Raw genomic sequence first — 17,678 nt, 5'->3', positions numbered from 1 at the left:
CATCCATGCAGGGCTCCTGGCTCCTTTGCTTGACTTCTTCCTCCTAGAGATGCACTGATCTTGAGCTTGGAGGAAGTGGTGCTTGAATACTGACCAGCTCTCTTGGACCCCTCTGCCTTCCAGAGCCCTAGCCCGTGGGATTCCTCCTAGCAGGTCTTTGACGAGGCTCTCTTGAAGTCCAGGGTTGTAATCCTACTTGTCACCCTGCTTCTACTACTCAGGATCCTAAACTCCACCATCTCATGGTCACTGCAGCCAAGGCTACCCCCAAACCCTCACATCCTCAACCAGCCCTTCCTTGTTTGTTAGGATAAGGTCCAGCAGCACACCTTGCCTCATTGGCTCTTCCACCACCTGTGTGAAACAGCTATCCTTGATGCTCTGCAGGAACCTCCTGGATTGTGCGTGTCTTTCTATGTTTCTTTTCCAGCAAATACCAGGGTGGTTGAAGTCCCCACAAGAAGCAGGGCCTGTAATTGTGAGCCTGCTTCCAGCTGTTTGTAGAGGGCCTTGTGGCCTTCCTCTTCCTGATCAGATGGCCTGTAGCAAACACCCACAACAGTGTCACCCATGTTTGCCTGTCCCTTAGTTTTTACCCATGAGCTCTTGACTTGTTATTCCTCCACCCCTAGGCAGAGCTTGATACATTGCAGCAACTCCCACACCCTGCCTTGCAGGCCTGTCTTTCCTAAAAAGTACGTAGCCATCCATGACAGCATTCCAGTCATGCAAGCTATCCCACCATGTCTCTGTAATTGTGATCAGATTGTGGCCCTGTGACTGCATACACATCTCTAGTTCATCCTGCATTGGTGTACAGGCATTTCAGAGAGGTACTTGAGCACACACGTTTCCCTGGAGGGGTGCCACACAAGGACCCACTCTAGCCATGCACACCCTTGATGTGGTTGGTCTTCTGACTGTCATCTCATGAGGCAGCTAAGGCACCTTTGTCACTGCTCTGATCGGCCTGGCTTATTCCCCCATTGGATGTGATGGCACTAGCATTGCCACTGTGGACTACCGCCCCCTCCCCCATGAGTCCTTCAGTTTAAAGCCAAGTTGGCCAGCCTGCTGCCAAATATTCCCTTGCCCCTTCTAGACAGGTAGATTCCACCCCTCCATAGCAGCCTATGGTTGTGAAGAACATCCTGTTGTCACAAAAGCCAGAAGCTTCACTTTGACACCAGCTATGTAACCAGGAGTTGATCTGCATTACTCGCCTGTTATTGTCTGCCCATTTTTCTCCAGCTGTTAAAATAGAGAAGATAACTTGGGCACCAATATTTTTCACTTGCTCCCCCAGAGATTTATAGTCTTCCTTGGTTCTGCACAGGCTCTGGCTTTCAGCATCATGTGTGCCCACATGGAAGAGTAGCAGTGGATAGTAACCTGTGCTCTTGACAAGCTGTGGCACCATCTCAGTGGTGTCTCGGATCTTAGCGCCTGGAAGGGGGCAAACCTTTCATGATTCCCTGTCAGGTCGGCAGATGGGCATCTCAGTGCCTTTTAACAGAGAGTCACCCACTCACTATGGGCACTCATCTCTTACGGAATCCGCTCTGTGCTGCTGTTACAGTTGCACATTGCAGATCTTGCTTGTGGGCGTCCACAGCTGTTAAAGCTTCCTATCTGTTGTTGGTAGTGATGGTGGAGGGTGGAGACTGAAGCAGAGTCCTACTTTGGTGGGTCACCAGGGTCCAAGGTGCCTCCTTCTCAGTGATGTCTGCTACAGGCATGTGGTTCTGAAACCACTTATCTATCTCCACCTTGGTTCTGCTAATACTCCACACCGTTTCCTGCAACTTGGCCATCAGAAGCAACAGATCATCAACCTGTGCACACCTTATGCAGGTACTTACCTTTACACTAGGAGAAGGGTCTGGGCACTCGCTGCAACCTACAAGCTACACTCCTTGCCGTTCCCCTAGATTTAAAATTACTTGGTGCTACTCAGTTTGTCTTTTTCCATCTCCTTGTGCTGATTTAACACTGTGGAATAATAAAGATGTTATTGATGCTATGGCATTTAAATTTTATTTTTCTGGTTTTTTTCTATGTACCAGTTAGCTGTTAGTCTACAGTAGTGGTCCTGCATTGTCCTTCATACATACCATCTTAAGGCAGCCCTAAACCAGTTGTTGTGTACATAATTATTTGTTTGTTGTTCTTTCTTGTAATTTCCTTTCTTTCTCTCCCCATCCCTTTTACTTCTACCTGCAGATTTGTTCTGCAGTCCTGTATTTATTAGTAACATGGTTGAATATTGACTTTAACATTTTTACTCTTTCAGATGTTAGTCATGTAACCTAGCCAGTAACTAAGCATCACACAGCCCCTTGCTCACTCCCACCCGGTGGGATGGGGGAATCAGAAGGGTAAAAGTGAGAGAACTCTTTAATAGGTAAAGCAAAACCTTCACTGCTTCCCATCAGCAAGCAAGTGTTCAGCCGTCTTCAGGAAAACAAGGCTTCATCATGCTTAACAGTTACTTGGGAAGACAATTGCCTTAACACCGAATGTCCCCCCTTCCTTATTCTTCTCCCAGCTTTATATGCTGAGCGTGATGTCATATGGTATGGAATATACCTATGGTCAGCTGTCCTGTGTCCTCTCCCAGTTTCTTGTGCACCCCCAGCCTACTCGCTGGTGGGGTGGGGTGAGAAGCAGAAAAGGCCTTGACTCTGTAAGCACTACTCAGCAATAACAAAAATATCTCTATCAACACTATTTCCAGCACAAATTAAAAACATAGTCCTATAGTAGCTACTATAAAGAAAATTACCTCTTTCCCAGTCAAAACCAGCACATACTGTTAGATGATATGTAGTTGGGTTGTATTAGCCTGCTCTTGCCGAAATCAGGCCAATTTAGTGTGAGAAGCAGGGTTTATGAAATAGCTGTTACTCTGCTAGTCCTGCTCATAAGCCTAATGGGAGTTCATTCCCAGACTCCCAGCTTTGTTGAGAGCTAGTTGGCAAGGTAAGGACTCTGTGTGTTCTGTCTGACTAAAGAATATTTTATGTTGGTATTACTTAACGGAGACCTTAGATGATAGCTAGCTGATCTCTTAATAAAGGAAAAGATTTGGAAATAGTTGGGTTTTTGCATCCAACCGCAGAGCAACTAGTAGGGGTTTTTTTGTATCTCAATGACTTTGTATATGAACTTACCACCACTTAATTCCTCTGTTGAAGAACATCAGGCTGCTTACAATTTCCCATTAATTCTAAATCTGACAGTTGTGACTTTTGCTTACTTATCTTAGTAAACTGGAGGTTTTTTCCTGTGTGTTTTTTTTGGTTTTTTTTTTTTCCCATTGGTGTCTCCACCATTCTCTCCTCTAGCTGGTTTGCATGTTTCTTACAATGTTGGCATGCTAACTTAGAAAAGAGGTACTTTGTTTTGGTTGCTTCTACCTCTATATACATTTGAACTTATGGTTAGCACTATATTAGTGTGTATGAAATATTTTACTGCTATATGGAAAACTAACTTAATTACCATCCTTATGGCTTAGTGTTTTGCATCTGTTTTAGATTTGGTAATCCACATTATTATTGCCCTCTTTGAGCAAGCCTTGTCCTGCATGGAAGTATTTGATTCTGTTTCCCTCCTCCAAGGTTAGGTAGGATTTAGACATTTTCTGTGGCTTTTTGTCACTGGGACTTGTCTGGCTGGTATTTACTTGTGGCTCAAGGTTTCTCCATGCTGAATATTCTTCTCTTTCTCTTCATTTATGGTTAGTGTTGACTTCCATAGTTCTCCTGACACTTACTTATGGCACTTTCCTATGCTGAGAAATTCAGTTGTTTTATAATGTTCTGATTTACCCAGCATTAAAAGTAAGGTAACATTTGTGTACAAGACAGCTATCAGAATTAAAATGTATTTGGAATATTGTGATAGAGTGCTGTTAATTTCTGGTAAACAGTTTAAACTCTGGTCATATTCTGTAGCTAGTGCCCTGCTTTTTTGGTGAGTGAGATTAGTGTAGTAGTACCATGCCTGAAGTAAGCCTTTGATGACAGAAATATGAAGTTTGGGAGCAGCCTTGTTACGTCCCAGTTTTCCTCGCAGCATGTGCAGGGAAAGCCAGCAGCAGCGTGTTTCTCGATATCTCCCCCTTCAGAACAAGGAAGCTTTACTGTGGTCTGTTCCTGTCTCTTTCTTTCAAAGTCAGCAGATGCAGATGGCTGGTTGAGGTGCAGTCTACAGGAGTCTGTCTCTGAATAGCTTCATTTCTTGTCTACTGGTACAGTTTTGTTGGTGTTAGCAAAAGCAGAAAGAGGAGCGATTTTGCTTTGTTTTGTGGTTTTAAAATGTCAGTTTCGTATGTTTAGGGCAGAGGATGATCAAGCTGCCCTCTCCCCCACTCCCTACCTCTAGCTGACTGTCAGCCAGATGGATTGCGCTGGCAGAGATAGGCTAGGTTTTGATACCAGGTTTTGGCTTTATCATTATCGATTCTGGCTTCATGTTTGCTCTGTTTTTTAAGGATTTGCAGCCACTGTGTACAAAATTTGAAATTATTTTGCTCTGTGGTGGTGTGAATGCAATGTTTTTACTCATGTTGTCTTTGAAATATGGTAGTATTAACCTGATGAGGAATCTTATTAAAGTTTTAACTTGGATACTTCGTGAAGTTTTTTTAGAAAACGAAATGTTTCTAAGTTTTTGAATGGTCCTAAAATAAATATTTATCTTTAAGTATTGTGCTTTCTCAGTATGTTAAATCTGGTATAAAATGGATGTACAGGTGGAATTATCTGGTAGCTCAAGCATGTGCCAAGGAAGATGCTTGGACAAGTCATACCATCAGTAACAAATTCAGGGTTGTCTACATGGGGAATTTTACTGCTGTTATTTTAACAGAAAAACATGGTCTGTGTAGCTTTTTTTAGAGAGATGTGCTTCTACATTTTTTTTTTTAAGGAGCACTACTGATCTATAAACACTGAAAACAGTCTTTTATATTTTAGTTGGACAGGTCTTTGTGGAATAGACTTAACAGTTAAGAGGTGTGTATGTGTATGTGGCGTTTGTTGGAGCTAAACAAGTATTTTGGAGGGGATGGGGATGGAAAGTGTGCATGGGTAAGAAACATTTCTACAACTTTTATTTCCTTTGCTTGACTCTTCGATATTAATTTGAAAATTCTTGCTTTAGCTTGCTTTTTTTAGGCTTCACAAAAAGTATCTCATTACACTCTCAATTCTCATTTCTTATTTATTTTTAACTTTATTTAATCAACTGCATCCATTTGTGTGCTACCCATTTGTCTGTTCGAACCTAACAATTGATTTATAGGTGAAACTAAGGCGATATTTTTATTTTAATCCTGTTGCCTTGGCAAGTGTGTAATATCCTATTAAATTCTCATTGCAGCCGATCAGATGATGATTCTGGGTCAGCGTCGGGTTCTGGATCTGGTTCAAGCTCTGGAAGCAGTAGTGACGGAAGCAGCAGCCAGTCAGGCAGCAGTGACTCTGACTCTGGTTCAGACTCAGGCAGTCAGTCAGAATCAGAGTCTGACACATCTAGAGAGAAGAAACAAAGTCAAGCTAAACTGGCGAAAGTTGATGGATCTGAGGTAAAAAAAAAAGAACACATATAAATAAATCCTTTGTGGGGGAAAAAATCTTTTAAAAATCATTCTGTGCACTTTGTTTCAAGAGCAGTTTTTATTTAAAATAAAAAACCCAAAAAGAGGTAACGAAGTGGTTTTAGTTAGATTTTAACTTGGTTGGGTTAGTGAATGCATGTGCTTGTCTGTATTAAACATTGGGCTGAGTTTCTCATTAAAAAGCACTTGAGTAGACACATTGAAACTTCTCACATTTGTAAGTATTTTGACTTAAATGCTTACTTAAATTTCATAATGCAGAAGCATGCACTAATTTACTGGAATTTATGGAAGACAAAAGCACACATAATGTTATTTCTGAAAATCTATTTTTTACACTGTTTCTCCAATGCTTAGTTTCCTTGTATTAATAAATGATTGTGTAAAAAAAAAAAAATAAAAAAAATTCAAGCTTACATACAGTTGGCTCTTTTACCAATAAGTCAGCTAAATTCAGGAAAAACCAGTGTTTAGAAGTCTCTTAAATCCAGTGAGCCAAAATTACCTGCACTTTCCTGTGTTACATGGACTTAATTGAAGTGGTAGACCATATATATGAAAGGTAGTCATATATTAGCTTCCACAAGAATTGAAGACTGTTAAGGATTCTCTGTTATGTTTCTGCTCAAGTTCTTCAGTATTGCTCTATGAAAGAAAAACATATCAGCTAAGTGGTCAGAAAGGAATTATCTGCATCAGTTAAAATATGTACTTCATAAATGCTTTACCTTCACGATACCTACACAACTACTGTTAACCATGCTGTAGGAATTGTCCTGACAATTCTTATATAACGTTCTGTTCTGCAGAAATTTTACTACTTTAAAAAGCTATCTGATGTTATTAGTATATGCAGTATTTTGTAGTGAATTTTTTTAATTGATAGAATTTAAGGCCAGTCTTAATAGTGATGCTACTCAGGAAAAGTAAATATATGGTAAACTGGAGACTTTCAGTATGTTTAACTGACTCTTTCATTTACATTTTTGTTCAGTTTTGGAAGTCTAGTCCAAGTATATTTGCTGTGCAAAGATCAGCAGTGCTGAAGAAGCAACAGCAACAACAAAAGGCAGTCTCATCAGACAGTGGTTCAGAAGAGGTGAATAACATAATTTATATTTTTAAAATACAAACATGTCCATCTCGTTTTCTAATATGTTAGAATAAAATCATGTAGAGCCAAGTTATGCACTCAAAGTGTACATGAAAGTCTGGGTTTAGTCTATAAAAGCAACATTCAAATAACTGAAATTTTTATAAAGGAAACTAAAAATATGTCTAGTTAACTTGTTTTCAAGTGAGTTATGCCAGAATTATAGCAGCCTCAATTCTGTGGTATTTTTAGCTAGATACTCTTTGATGTATGGACAGAACTTTCAAGCCACACCATACTGACTTGCATTGTATTTTTGTCATCTCAAGTTTTGTATAGACAGTTAAAAATGCTGAAATAGTTTTTCAATTTGTTTCTGTGTAAAAGTAGCTGCTGTGGTTTTCAGTAATTCTGTATGGATTAGAAAACCCTATTTCTGCAAATTTTGTAACAGTTACTAAAAAAGAATTCTCTAATTTTAAAAGTGACACCTGTATTCTTGGCATTTTAAAACCTAAATCGTAGGCTACAGAAAGTTGACTTTGTGTTGACTGTGTGTAAGAACATCTTCTAAAGGCACCAGTTACTATGAAATGGAATCTATTTATAAAGCAGACTTTCCTTCATTTCAAAAACTGTGCAGTGTAGTCACACTCCTGTGTACGGATTTCAGTTTTTGTTTGGTTTAGCAGCTCATCGTTAAAACTTAAACACAGAACTTATCAACTGTCGTTAACACATTAATTTACAGCTGCTGTTAAGTACTGTTTTTCTGAAAGATGTTTTTCAGGATAAAACTTAATATAAATCTGAATTTAATATTGATGAGATTGATTTTAGGAAAATCTAATTTTAAGATGGTTCTTTTTTTTTCTTCAAGCATAGAGAAAGAAGAAACATGCTATTCTCAAAACTTTCTTAAACTGGTGTTTAAATGTGAAAGAATATGGAAAGTGAAAAAGTGCCTGAGGGTAGGAGATTTTAATTAGGATTTTAATAGAACCATCATCTTGATTAATTTGGGGCAGCTTAAACCATGACTGTTTTTATGTAGGCAAAATGGTTATTTTTTTAAGACAGTTTTTTTGTGATGTTCTCTAGAGTTGTGCTGGAAAAATGTATTGATAGATGGATAAATACAAAGACGATAGCAGTCCTTACCTTGTTCTGTATTAACAGCTACACTGTGGGGATGAAGAGGGTAAAACATGAATAATAGGCCTCTGGTTTGAAAGTGGAAGTTGATTTATCTTTTTAATGTTAGAAGTACTTCATTCTTTTTGTGATAATGAATTGATTTTTTTTCTTCACCTGCAGGACTCATCAAGTACTGAAGATTCTGCAGATGACTCATCCAGTGAAACCAAGAAGAAAAAACATAGAGAGTAAGATATTTTCATAATATCACATAATTTGTTATAGTGACATATGCTCATAATTCATGTTTCATTTCTCCACACTGGAAATGCTTAAGTTCTCTTTTTAAGTCATCTTGATATTGTGTTTCCAGTTTTGATAAACATTTTGGAATATTTAAAATAAACTCTCACAGGGACGTCTATATCAGAATAATTTCTGGGTAGAGAGTCTGCAGTATTGTTCAAAAACATTCAGAAGTGCTTTTATTTTTAAAATGCTTTGTTGCAGTTTATTATGGAGCAGAAGGCTCTCCCTAAAGATTTTTGTAGAACTGGAAAGCTATTTAAGTAGGTTGTCTCACAACAAATTCAAGTTAGAATCCCTTAGTTTCTTTTTGTTTGGTTTTTTTTGTTTCTTTTTGTTTTTTCCCCTCTGACATGTTTGAAAGCCACTGTAGTTCCGACAGTAATTAATTATTGACTAGCAAAGGATTTTAACTGAAAATAAGCTCCAAGTGATACCTCAAAAAGTTTGTGAAAAGGATTGTACCTTGTTACTGTGGCAGTGAGAGGCAGTGAAGTGTGTTCTTTATGAATGGTGTATAGAAATTGAACTGTTCTGTCATTCCACCTCTCCCAATTAGTGAATCACCTCAGTGTCCAGGGTTGCCAGTATAATATCTTAAAGAAATGGTAGTTGGGGAAAAAAAAAAGGCACAAAGGAAAAGCACCAACTGTGCAAAATGGTACTTTCTTAGCAATGAGCTGTTATTCGCAGTCTTTTGTTAGTTAAGGATTTGATTTCATCTAATAGCATACACTGTTACAGGAAGGATATTTAAGTTTAGGAACCCATAACCAAATCACTTCATATATCCAGTGCTTGAATTTTTGTCCTGTCACTCTCTGAACAAGTATGTCTGCAGTTTTTACCTGACATGCAGATCAGAGATATCTCATGTGTAACTTGGTACATGATCAAGCCTTAGAGGATGGTGCTTTGTATCTGTTTCTGTGTATTTCTATTTTACAAATATTTTTCTGTTCCAAATAAATACAGGTCATGGATTTGTTGTTACTATTTTTTAATTTATTGCTTGTGGAAAAGGTATTTTAATAAGACATTATGTACCATTGGCCATATGCCGTCTGTACAATAGACACATGTATTTCTCTTGGATGACTGGAACAATGGGAATGTAATTTTCTCCAGGACCCAATGTCTGGGAAGACAGGAAAGAGAGAAGAGAGGGGTCAAAGTACTAATATCTAGGCTTCCTGATTGGAAATTTAAGGAAGAGATTTCTTGGTAATATTCCAGCTTTGATGAACATTACTACTCTTTTGACACCTTGGTCAAGTAAACCTAAACCTGATGATAGTATAAAGATTTAGCAATATTTCAATAATGCATACCAGACTTGTTTTTCTTCTTTTTATTTCATGAAGTTATTAAAATTTCCTGTATAAAGTCAGAGTTTGAAGCAAGATACTCTTCATCAGTGGCTACATCTTTCTTGTTGCAAAGTAGATGATCTCAGTTAAGCAGGAACAAGGAGATCCTGCTGCTCAGTCACAAGTGTCTTACTGATAGTATCTTGCCTGGTTGTGAAGCACTCATCTAGGAGCTCAGTGGGAGCTTTGGGGAAGCAGTGCCACTTGCAGGTTACTGCAATTCATTTTTTCTGGGTGTTTCTCAGATCTGCCCCTATTATTTTTTGATTCCTGTGCCAAAGTTGCGAATTCTTCACATGGGCCACAGGCACCATAAGCATTAGACAATATGGGATTTGCCAGAATATAGCGTACCAGGGCTTTATGATCTGAGCATGTGTAAATTCTGATAAATATGTATCTTTCCAGTTAGACTTACTAAGTGCTTTGGCTTCTTAATGTCATGGTAACTCGTTTTTTCATGCTGAAATTTATATAGAAATCAAAATCTTTGTTTTATTTTGGATTTTAAATCTACATCTTGATAACAGAAAACTTAGTCCAACTGCCTTTGGAGCCATTGGGCATTTTTACTTATCTGTGACTTATGACAATTTTCTGTCTCATCAGCTGAAATAACGGTTAGGAGATTTTTATTTCTGTGAAGAATATTGAAATTACTGTAGATACCCTGTGGATGAATACCTGATTTAAAAAACAAAACAACCCAACAATGTAAGCTACTCTTTTGTCTTTCAATATGTACAGTGAAGACTGGCAAATGTCGGGATCAGGGTCAGTATCGGGAACTGGTTCTGATTCGGAATCAGAAGAAGACAGGGAGAAAAGCAGTTGTGAAGAGAGTGAGTCTGACTATGAGCCAAAAAACAAGGTCAAAAGCCGGAAACCTCCAAGCAGGTAAGAAGTCATGTATTTGGATACTCTGGTACTATTTCTAATAAGCAACTGAGTATTTACTGCTACTGCACATGTGAATGAAAACATTAATGCCTATTAAAAACAGTGAACTGTTTTTAAAGCTACACAGGATCTAAATATACTAATGCTTTCTGGTGAATACCTTTTCCTGTCTGATGTAACTTAACATTCATAAAATACATGTACTCAGAAGGCAATACAGAGGATTTATAGTTGTCCCTGTTGAAACATCATTGTTGTGTCATATCTTATTGTCTTCAAGAATTAAGCCAAAAAGTGGGAAAAAGAGCGCAGGACCGAAAAAGAGGCAACTTGATTCATCAGAGGACGAGGAGGAGGAAGATGATGATGATTATGATAAAAGAGGATCTCGTCGCCAGGCAACAGTCAATGTTAGTTACAAAGAAGCTGAAGAAACCAAGACAGATTCTGATGATTTGCTGGAAGTTTGTGGAGAAGATGTCCCACAGACTGAAGAAGATGAATTTGAAACTATAGAGAAGTTCATGGATAGTAGAGTTGGCCGAAAAGGAGGTATTTTTGTTTTTGTTGTTGTCCACGTTCTTAACGTCCTGGAGTGCATTGTGGTGCAACTTCAGCAAATATTCTCAGCTGTAGGTCACCTGCGAGGTTTTTAAACAGCAATAATTTTAAAGTTACCAAAAAGTCATGTTGTTTTGTATGTCATATTCACAAGGATGTTCCTTTTTAAAGTCCCTTCTAAGTGTTGCAAAGTAAAATGTAGAAGAATTGCATACCTAAGTAGAAAATAAAAATGAAGTGGAAGATAGCTCTGTATTGCCTAACTGCATACCATATTGTTACACTACTGTTTGCACAGTTTAGTGATACTTTATCAGTGGAGATTATATACAGTGGCAAAGAGATAGGAGAGGCTGAAAGATGGGGTTTGCAAGGCTGAACCACTGAAGTTGTTATTTCAGTAACTGCTGTACAAATTGTCTGAATACTGTGCGGTGTCTAGAATGACTACGAAATGCATCTAAAATTTCAGTGTTGCACTTGCATGTGTACTCTTATTTTGTGAATAGTGGTAGGCATGTCATATTTCCAGGATTAATGGGATGCAGTATATAGCAGTTCTGCTTCCGTGCTTTAGTCTGCAAATTAGGATTCTAATTATAAAAAGAAACATTAACACACACATACACACACACACACACACAGTGTCAAACCCTGGGCCCCTTGCACTTCAGAGCTACCTTTCTCTGTTATACCCAAGTTTCTGACCCACCTCAGAACCTGCACTCTTCTTCCTCTCAACTTTCTTCTCTCATGCTGTCCCAAATTCTAGCATATCCTGCTCCAGTGTGTAGTGCCGGTTGCTGTGTTCAAAGCCTTTGGAACTAAGCTCTTATATTGTTCCTGCCAAGATGTTGTTGATGCTTGTGCTGTCTTTTGCTGTTGGCATTCTCTGTTGCTTTATCTGGCCCTTGCAGCTTGCTGGGCTTACTTCCTTACCTGACTATCCTCACAGAAATGAGCCCGTTTCCTGCTGCTAGTATCCTTCAGCTGTGATACAGACTGTACTTAATTACAAATTTTCGCAGGTAAGATAACAAAGGCAGAAGAAGTAGTAAAAACTGTCTAGGAAGAAGTAGATATATGGTAACCCTAGTAGTACATTATTGATGTCTCAAGGCTGACCAAGCATAACATCAGATGTCTTTTGTGTGCTCAGAGATGAGAGTAATACAACAGAGAAGACAACAGGCAGCGTTAGTGGAGTATTCCCCGATTATCACTGTGAAAACTAGGAATGCAAAGAAAATTCTTGTAAGAAAAGATAAGAAGTTTTGGTCCCCTTTTTGATTCTCTTTTGACTACTTCTGCATGTGTTATTTGAACAAGTATGACAGATACGTTAAGAGTAATGACATGAGAGCTGTAGATACTAGTCAAGTATATGGCCATATAAAGGTATCACTAATTGCTTTCTACACCACATTTCTTACTGGTTAACCTGTGGCAATACACACTTAAGGCTTATGATGTGGTTTCTTCCTCAGCCACAGGTGCTGCAACCACCATCTATGCCGTTGAGGCAGATGGTGACCCAAATGCTGGGTTTGAGAAGTCAAAGGAGCCAGGAGAAATACAGTATCTTATTAAATGGAAAGGTTGGTCACACATCCATAACACTTGGGAAACTGAAGAAACACTGAAGCAACAAAATGTTAAAGGAATGAAGAAGCTGGACAACTATAAGAAAAAGGATCAGGAAACAAAACGATGGTGAATATTTTTATGTAGACTTCACGATCCTGATTTCGTAATACTGTAGATGTTCTTTTGTGTTTCTGAGACTTATTACCTCTTAAGTGCATAACTTCAAGTGTCTATACAACAGGAAGACAAAAACTTTAAAAGTTGAAGCCTCCTTAACATGTTCCTGTAGGGATAATCTTCTGAACCTGATTTTAGTGGGTGTGTGTTATATATGAAGTTTTAAGAAGATGGGTATTGACTAAAAATAAATAATAAATTTTAACTTTATGAATTTTATCATTGCACTTTGATCAGAGTTCTTCATGAATTACTGTGGAATTTTTTCTTGGTGTATTAACCATTTCAGATTACTTCAAAGAATTCAGTTTTCTTGGCTTAAACCTGAGGTTCAAGCCTGGGAACAAAAACCTGAACTAATCTATAACATAACCTTTTGGTGTTCAGTTTTATTAGTATGTTTAATATAATCAATGAATACTGGTGGGATTTTTAACAACTTAATCATAAGACGGATTCTTATAGAGTGACCCACCCTGAATACAGTTCCATGAAAATACTCTGTAAAGTACACTACTTATTGTTGAGAATAGGTATTCTGAACTAGCTGCATGGCTAGTACCACGTGTAGCTGTAGCAGTTGTGTCTCTTGATAAGCGTTCTCATAATGACGAAGCACCTAGTAGGCCAGATGCAACAATTTTGTAGTAGGAATTACTAAGTTGTCCCCTCAAAGAAGCTCCCTGAGCAACATTCCTGTGATGCTTACATTCAGAGCGTTAGAGTTGCCAAATTTTCTTAGTTTTAGAACTATGCAATGTAATAAGTGTTGTAAATGAATTCCCATTACAGGCTGAAAAATGCTTCTCCAGAAGATGTGGAGTATTACAACTGCCAGCAGGAGCTTACAGATGATCTACATAAACAATATCAGATAGTGGAAAGAATAATCGGTATGTTGCAAACTTGTAGACAAAAACGGTGTTGAGAATTCTGTATGTTCACTGCTTATATGTTGCATTTGTAGTTAAGAAATTTAGAATAATAATATAACTTTTTAATCCAAACCAAAACTCTGGGTAAAGAGAAAGGTTGTCGTACTGCCTGTGCTATGAAGCTAGCTTATGATGTCTTATTTTCTAAAATGAGTGTTTTCATAGGAGAGACAGGTAAAATCCTGATCAGATATCTCTGGTATATTTCTGCAGCTCATTCAAATCAGAAATCAGCGGCTGGTTATCCAGACTACTATTGCAAATGGCAGGGACTGCCTTATTCAGAATGTAGCTGGGAAGATGGTGCTCTCATTGCCAAAAAGTTTCAGGCACGCATTGATGAGTACTTCAGCAGAAATCAATCCAAGACCACTCCCTTTAAGGACTGTAAGGTGGGTTTGTAATTTACAACGGATTTATAACAAGTTGTACTGGGTCTGGCTACAATGGGGTTAATTTTCCCCACAGCACCCTGTATGACCTGTGGTTTAGATTTGTGACCTAAACAGTGTTGTTAAACAGTAGCATTTTGGCTGTTGCTGAATAGTGCTTGCACAGTGTCAAGGCCTTCTCTGTTTCTTGCTGTGCCCTCCTCACCACAAGTAGACTCAGGGCGGGCAAGGGGCTGGGAGGGAACACAGTCAGTATTGCTGACCCCACTGACCAAAGAGATACTCTATGCCATTTAGTGTCATGCTCAGCAATAAAACTGGGTGCGCTGAGTAGGGGATTCAGAGGTGGCTGTTCCTTGTAGACTTGCTGGTCATCAGTCTGCTGGTGAGTTAATGTGTGACTCCCTTTCTGTCCATAGCCAAATGGAAGACAAAGGCATCAGTGTCAGAATGATTCCCCATACACGTCAACGATCTCATTAATCAATTCTTGAGGGTGAGGGGATGGTGATAAATAATCTACCAGATGACTTTGTGAAAAGTGAGAAAAAGGGGAATGGATCAAGTTTATAGCCCTGAAATAGGAACCAGAGGCACAAAAGTGCAAGTCGTTTTAGGGGTGTAGGGGGAATGAATGATCCTGAGGCTAGTAGTGTAATGTTTTGTGCACAATAAGCCATTAACCTTCTTCAAAATGTACTGTCAATAGGGTCAAGCAAGATGAGATTAAATAGGTGATTTGATGCCTCGAGAGTTAGCACTTCAAGAAAGGATTGAAACGTATGTGCAGCTACCATTCAGAATATGTTCTCAAGCGCTGTCGTATCTTGAAATAAGTTTGAGTCAAGACTTAAAGGAACTTGCTCATCAAGCATTACATTATCCTGTGGAGACTGTGACAGGATGAGGTGGTTTATGCCCAGATAGACTTTGATGTGTGAAGAACATACATTAAATGGATTTCTAGAACTTCGTATAATGTATAATGCGGAACATAAATGAATGTACAGAAATACATAGAGTTATATAAATAAATAAAATGAGGTTCGGGCTGTGGGGGCACTTGTGGGGGGTTTTCTGGTTGTGGGTTTTTTTTAGGTTGGTTAGGTTTTTTCCTTCAACCAAGAAACTCTTTGTTTTGACCCACAATTTTTTCTCACTTTCACTTTTTCAGTTCTCTCTCCTGTCCTGCTGGGGTGGGGAGTGAGTAAGCAACTGGGTCATGGCTTAGCGGTCGGTCAGGTTCAAGCCACCACATCAGTTGTGATAGTAAAAATGTGGAAATATTCTATGACTCTAGAGGTAGGATACATACGAAATATTTTTTGAAGGTTATTCAAAATAGTAATGATGATATATAGTAATACATATGGAAAATAGCACTACTAAGAGCAGGTTTTTTTGTAGGTACCAGTCCCCTGCATTTTTACTGGCTTGTTCAGTACTGTAGTTTATTTTAAAAGTAAACTTTGAGTGAGTTAGTGTCACTCCTGTTGTGAAGTTTAGGTTAGCAATCAAATTAATTTCAACTTGCAAATTTCTTGGTGTTTTTATATGGTCTAGTTTTCATCGATGGATAAAGACTAGACTTGGTGACCCAATAGATACCTACTGCTATTTTCCCTATAGGAAAACAATTTGGTAACTTCAATCAGTAGTAGGACTGTTGATCAATTTGCTTTTGACAGGTTCTAAAACAGAGGCCAAGGTTTGTTGCACTAAAGAAGCAACCATCTTACATTGGAGGACACGAAGGCTTAGAGTTGAGAGATTATCAGTTAAATGGATTGAATTGGCTTGCTCACTCATGGTGCAAGTAAGTATAGTCTGAAATGAGTTTTTGTTTGTAAATTGTGAGCATTTGCAAAACTTTGAAATTGATTTTTCTGTATTTTTTTTGAAGGTGGAGAGTTTCATACAGTAAGCTCAAAGTAGAGATCTGAGGGGAGTGGCATTGCTCTAAGTAGTACCAAAGCTTATCATTCCATGGCTGTTCTCAAAAAACAGCTAAGCTTTGTTGCTTTGCTTTTAATGTCACATGGGAGAAAGTAATATTTTTTAAAAACAAAACAAACCTAAAACAGTTAAACCAGAAAACCCAAAGCAAACTTGTCCAAAATGTCAATATTAATGTTATACTTTTTAAAATTAGACTTATGAGGAATACTTGCAAGCTTTTTGTTAATTTTGTTAATTTAATTCAAGTGTTAAGTGTGAGGCGGTTGGAAGTCAGTTTTATGGAAAAACAATGGAAATAAACTTGAAGATGTATAGTTGCAAAATCTTGCAAACTTGTATGAGTGGCTTTTGTGTTCAAAAGATAATAATTTCTTCTTGTCCAATCTCTCCTGTCTCTACACCACCCCTCACCCCCCACCCCAATTTTCCTTTTCTAGAGGGAATAGCTGTATTCTTGCGGATGAAATGGGTCTGGGTAAAACAATACAAACAATTTCTTTTCTGAACTACCTGTTTCATGAACATCAATTGTATGGGCCTTTCTTGCTGGTAGTGCCACTTTCTACCTTGACATCTTGGCAAAGAGAAATTCAAACTTGGGCTTCTCAGATGAATGCTGTGGTTTACTTAGGAGATATAACTAGCAGAAATATGGTGAGTATTTTTCTTTTTCATCAGAAAGCCTTGTAGATAAACAAGTCACTCCATGTTCTTGTCTTCTGCTAATATCCAATATTTTGGTTAGGACTGAGCAAATACTTATTGAAACGCTATGTGTTTAATGAAAATTGAAAGCTTAGATTTTCATCTAATATAAATGTGCATGAAAGATTTCTTTCCTGCTTAAAAGTGAACAGGAATAATAATAATATAGTCTTGCATTTGAAAAATATTCTGCCATATTATATTTCTAGGTGAATATAGTAAAAATAAATAGATCAGCAAGCCAACCATGGTCTTAATTTATTTCCTGAAAGGTTGTTGGTTTGTTTTCTTAACGTGTTTTCTGAATGTTAGTAGCCTTATCCATTGAAGTAAAAAATGTTTTGTAGAAGTTCTTTGGTGTTTATTCAGAAGTTTAAACAAAATGGTTTTGGAGTGCTTAGGTTGGAAGTTCAATCTTGTGTATGTTAATATGTTGTGCTTCTGTTTTGTGATTTTATAATTGTATGTCATTAAACCTTTACATTGCTGCAGTACTTAAATTGATCAGCAAGACCTTTTTTCACTAGTTTGTAGTTCACTTGATTCTTTTTTGTAGATTAGAACTCATGAATGGATGCATCCACAGACCAAACGGTTAAAATTTAACATACTTCTAACAACATATGAGATTTTGCTGAAGGATAAGGTAATCACTCTTCTCAGGGAGATAAAAATAATTTCTCTTTAGACTTGCATGTATTTGGGTTGTGGGCCATTACATTTATGGAGAGTGTGATAGCGTGATAGCTTTTGCTGTTGGAAGTATGACAGTGCATGGCTTGGGTTTTTTTTCTTCTTTTGAGTGTGTGTCTGTGTAGTTTTTTAAGAACTTTTAGATTTTCTGTATGTGTGGTGAGGCTTCCAGCCTTTTTGCATTTCGTTAAGAGGGTAACACTTCTCTTTCTCCAGTTTGCTTGGGATTCTCAGTAC

The 17,678-nt window shown here is 38.0% G+C and overlaps 1 protein-coding gene across 4 annotated transcripts in view; it reads left to right on the top strand.

Moving 5' to 3' along the window:
* The window catches only part of CHD1 (chromodomain helicase DNA binding protein 1), a 57,141-nt gene that overhangs the window by 14,262 nt on the left and 25,201 nt on the right, over positions 1-17,678 (top strand). For all 4 annotated transcript variants that reach the window (XM_064439642.1, XM_064439643.1, XM_064439640.1 and 1 more), the window contains 11 exons: positions 5,389-5,593; positions 6,621-6,725; positions 8,037-8,104; positions 10,280-10,429; positions 10,713-10,984; positions 12,481-12,706; positions 13,550-13,650; positions 13,906-14,084; positions 15,773-15,900; positions 16,481-16,697; positions 17,305-17,394. In XM_064439642.1, coding sequence (XP_064295712.1) covers positions 5,389-5,593; positions 6,621-6,725; positions 8,037-8,104; positions 10,280-10,429; positions 10,713-10,984; positions 12,481-12,706; positions 13,550-13,650; positions 13,906-14,084; positions 15,773-15,900; positions 16,481-16,697; positions 17,305-17,394 — 1,741 coding nt within the window. The remainder of the gene's footprint in view (positions 1-5,388; positions 5,594-6,620; positions 6,726-8,036; positions 8,105-10,279; positions 10,430-10,712; positions 10,985-12,480; positions 12,707-13,549; positions 13,651-13,905; positions 14,085-15,772; positions 15,901-16,480; positions 16,698-17,304; positions 17,395-17,678) is intronic.

The sequence above is a fragment of the Phalacrocorax carbo genome, chromosome Z (assembly GCF_963921805.1).
Source record: "Phalacrocorax carbo chromosome Z, bPhaCar2.1, whole genome shotgun sequence".
NCBI classification, from domain to species: Eukaryota; Metazoa; Chordata; class Aves; order Suliformes; family Phalacrocoracidae; genus Phalacrocorax; species Phalacrocorax carbo.
Note: the sequence above shows the minus strand (reverse complement) of the source record. Positions and strands in the feature narration are given on the sequence as shown.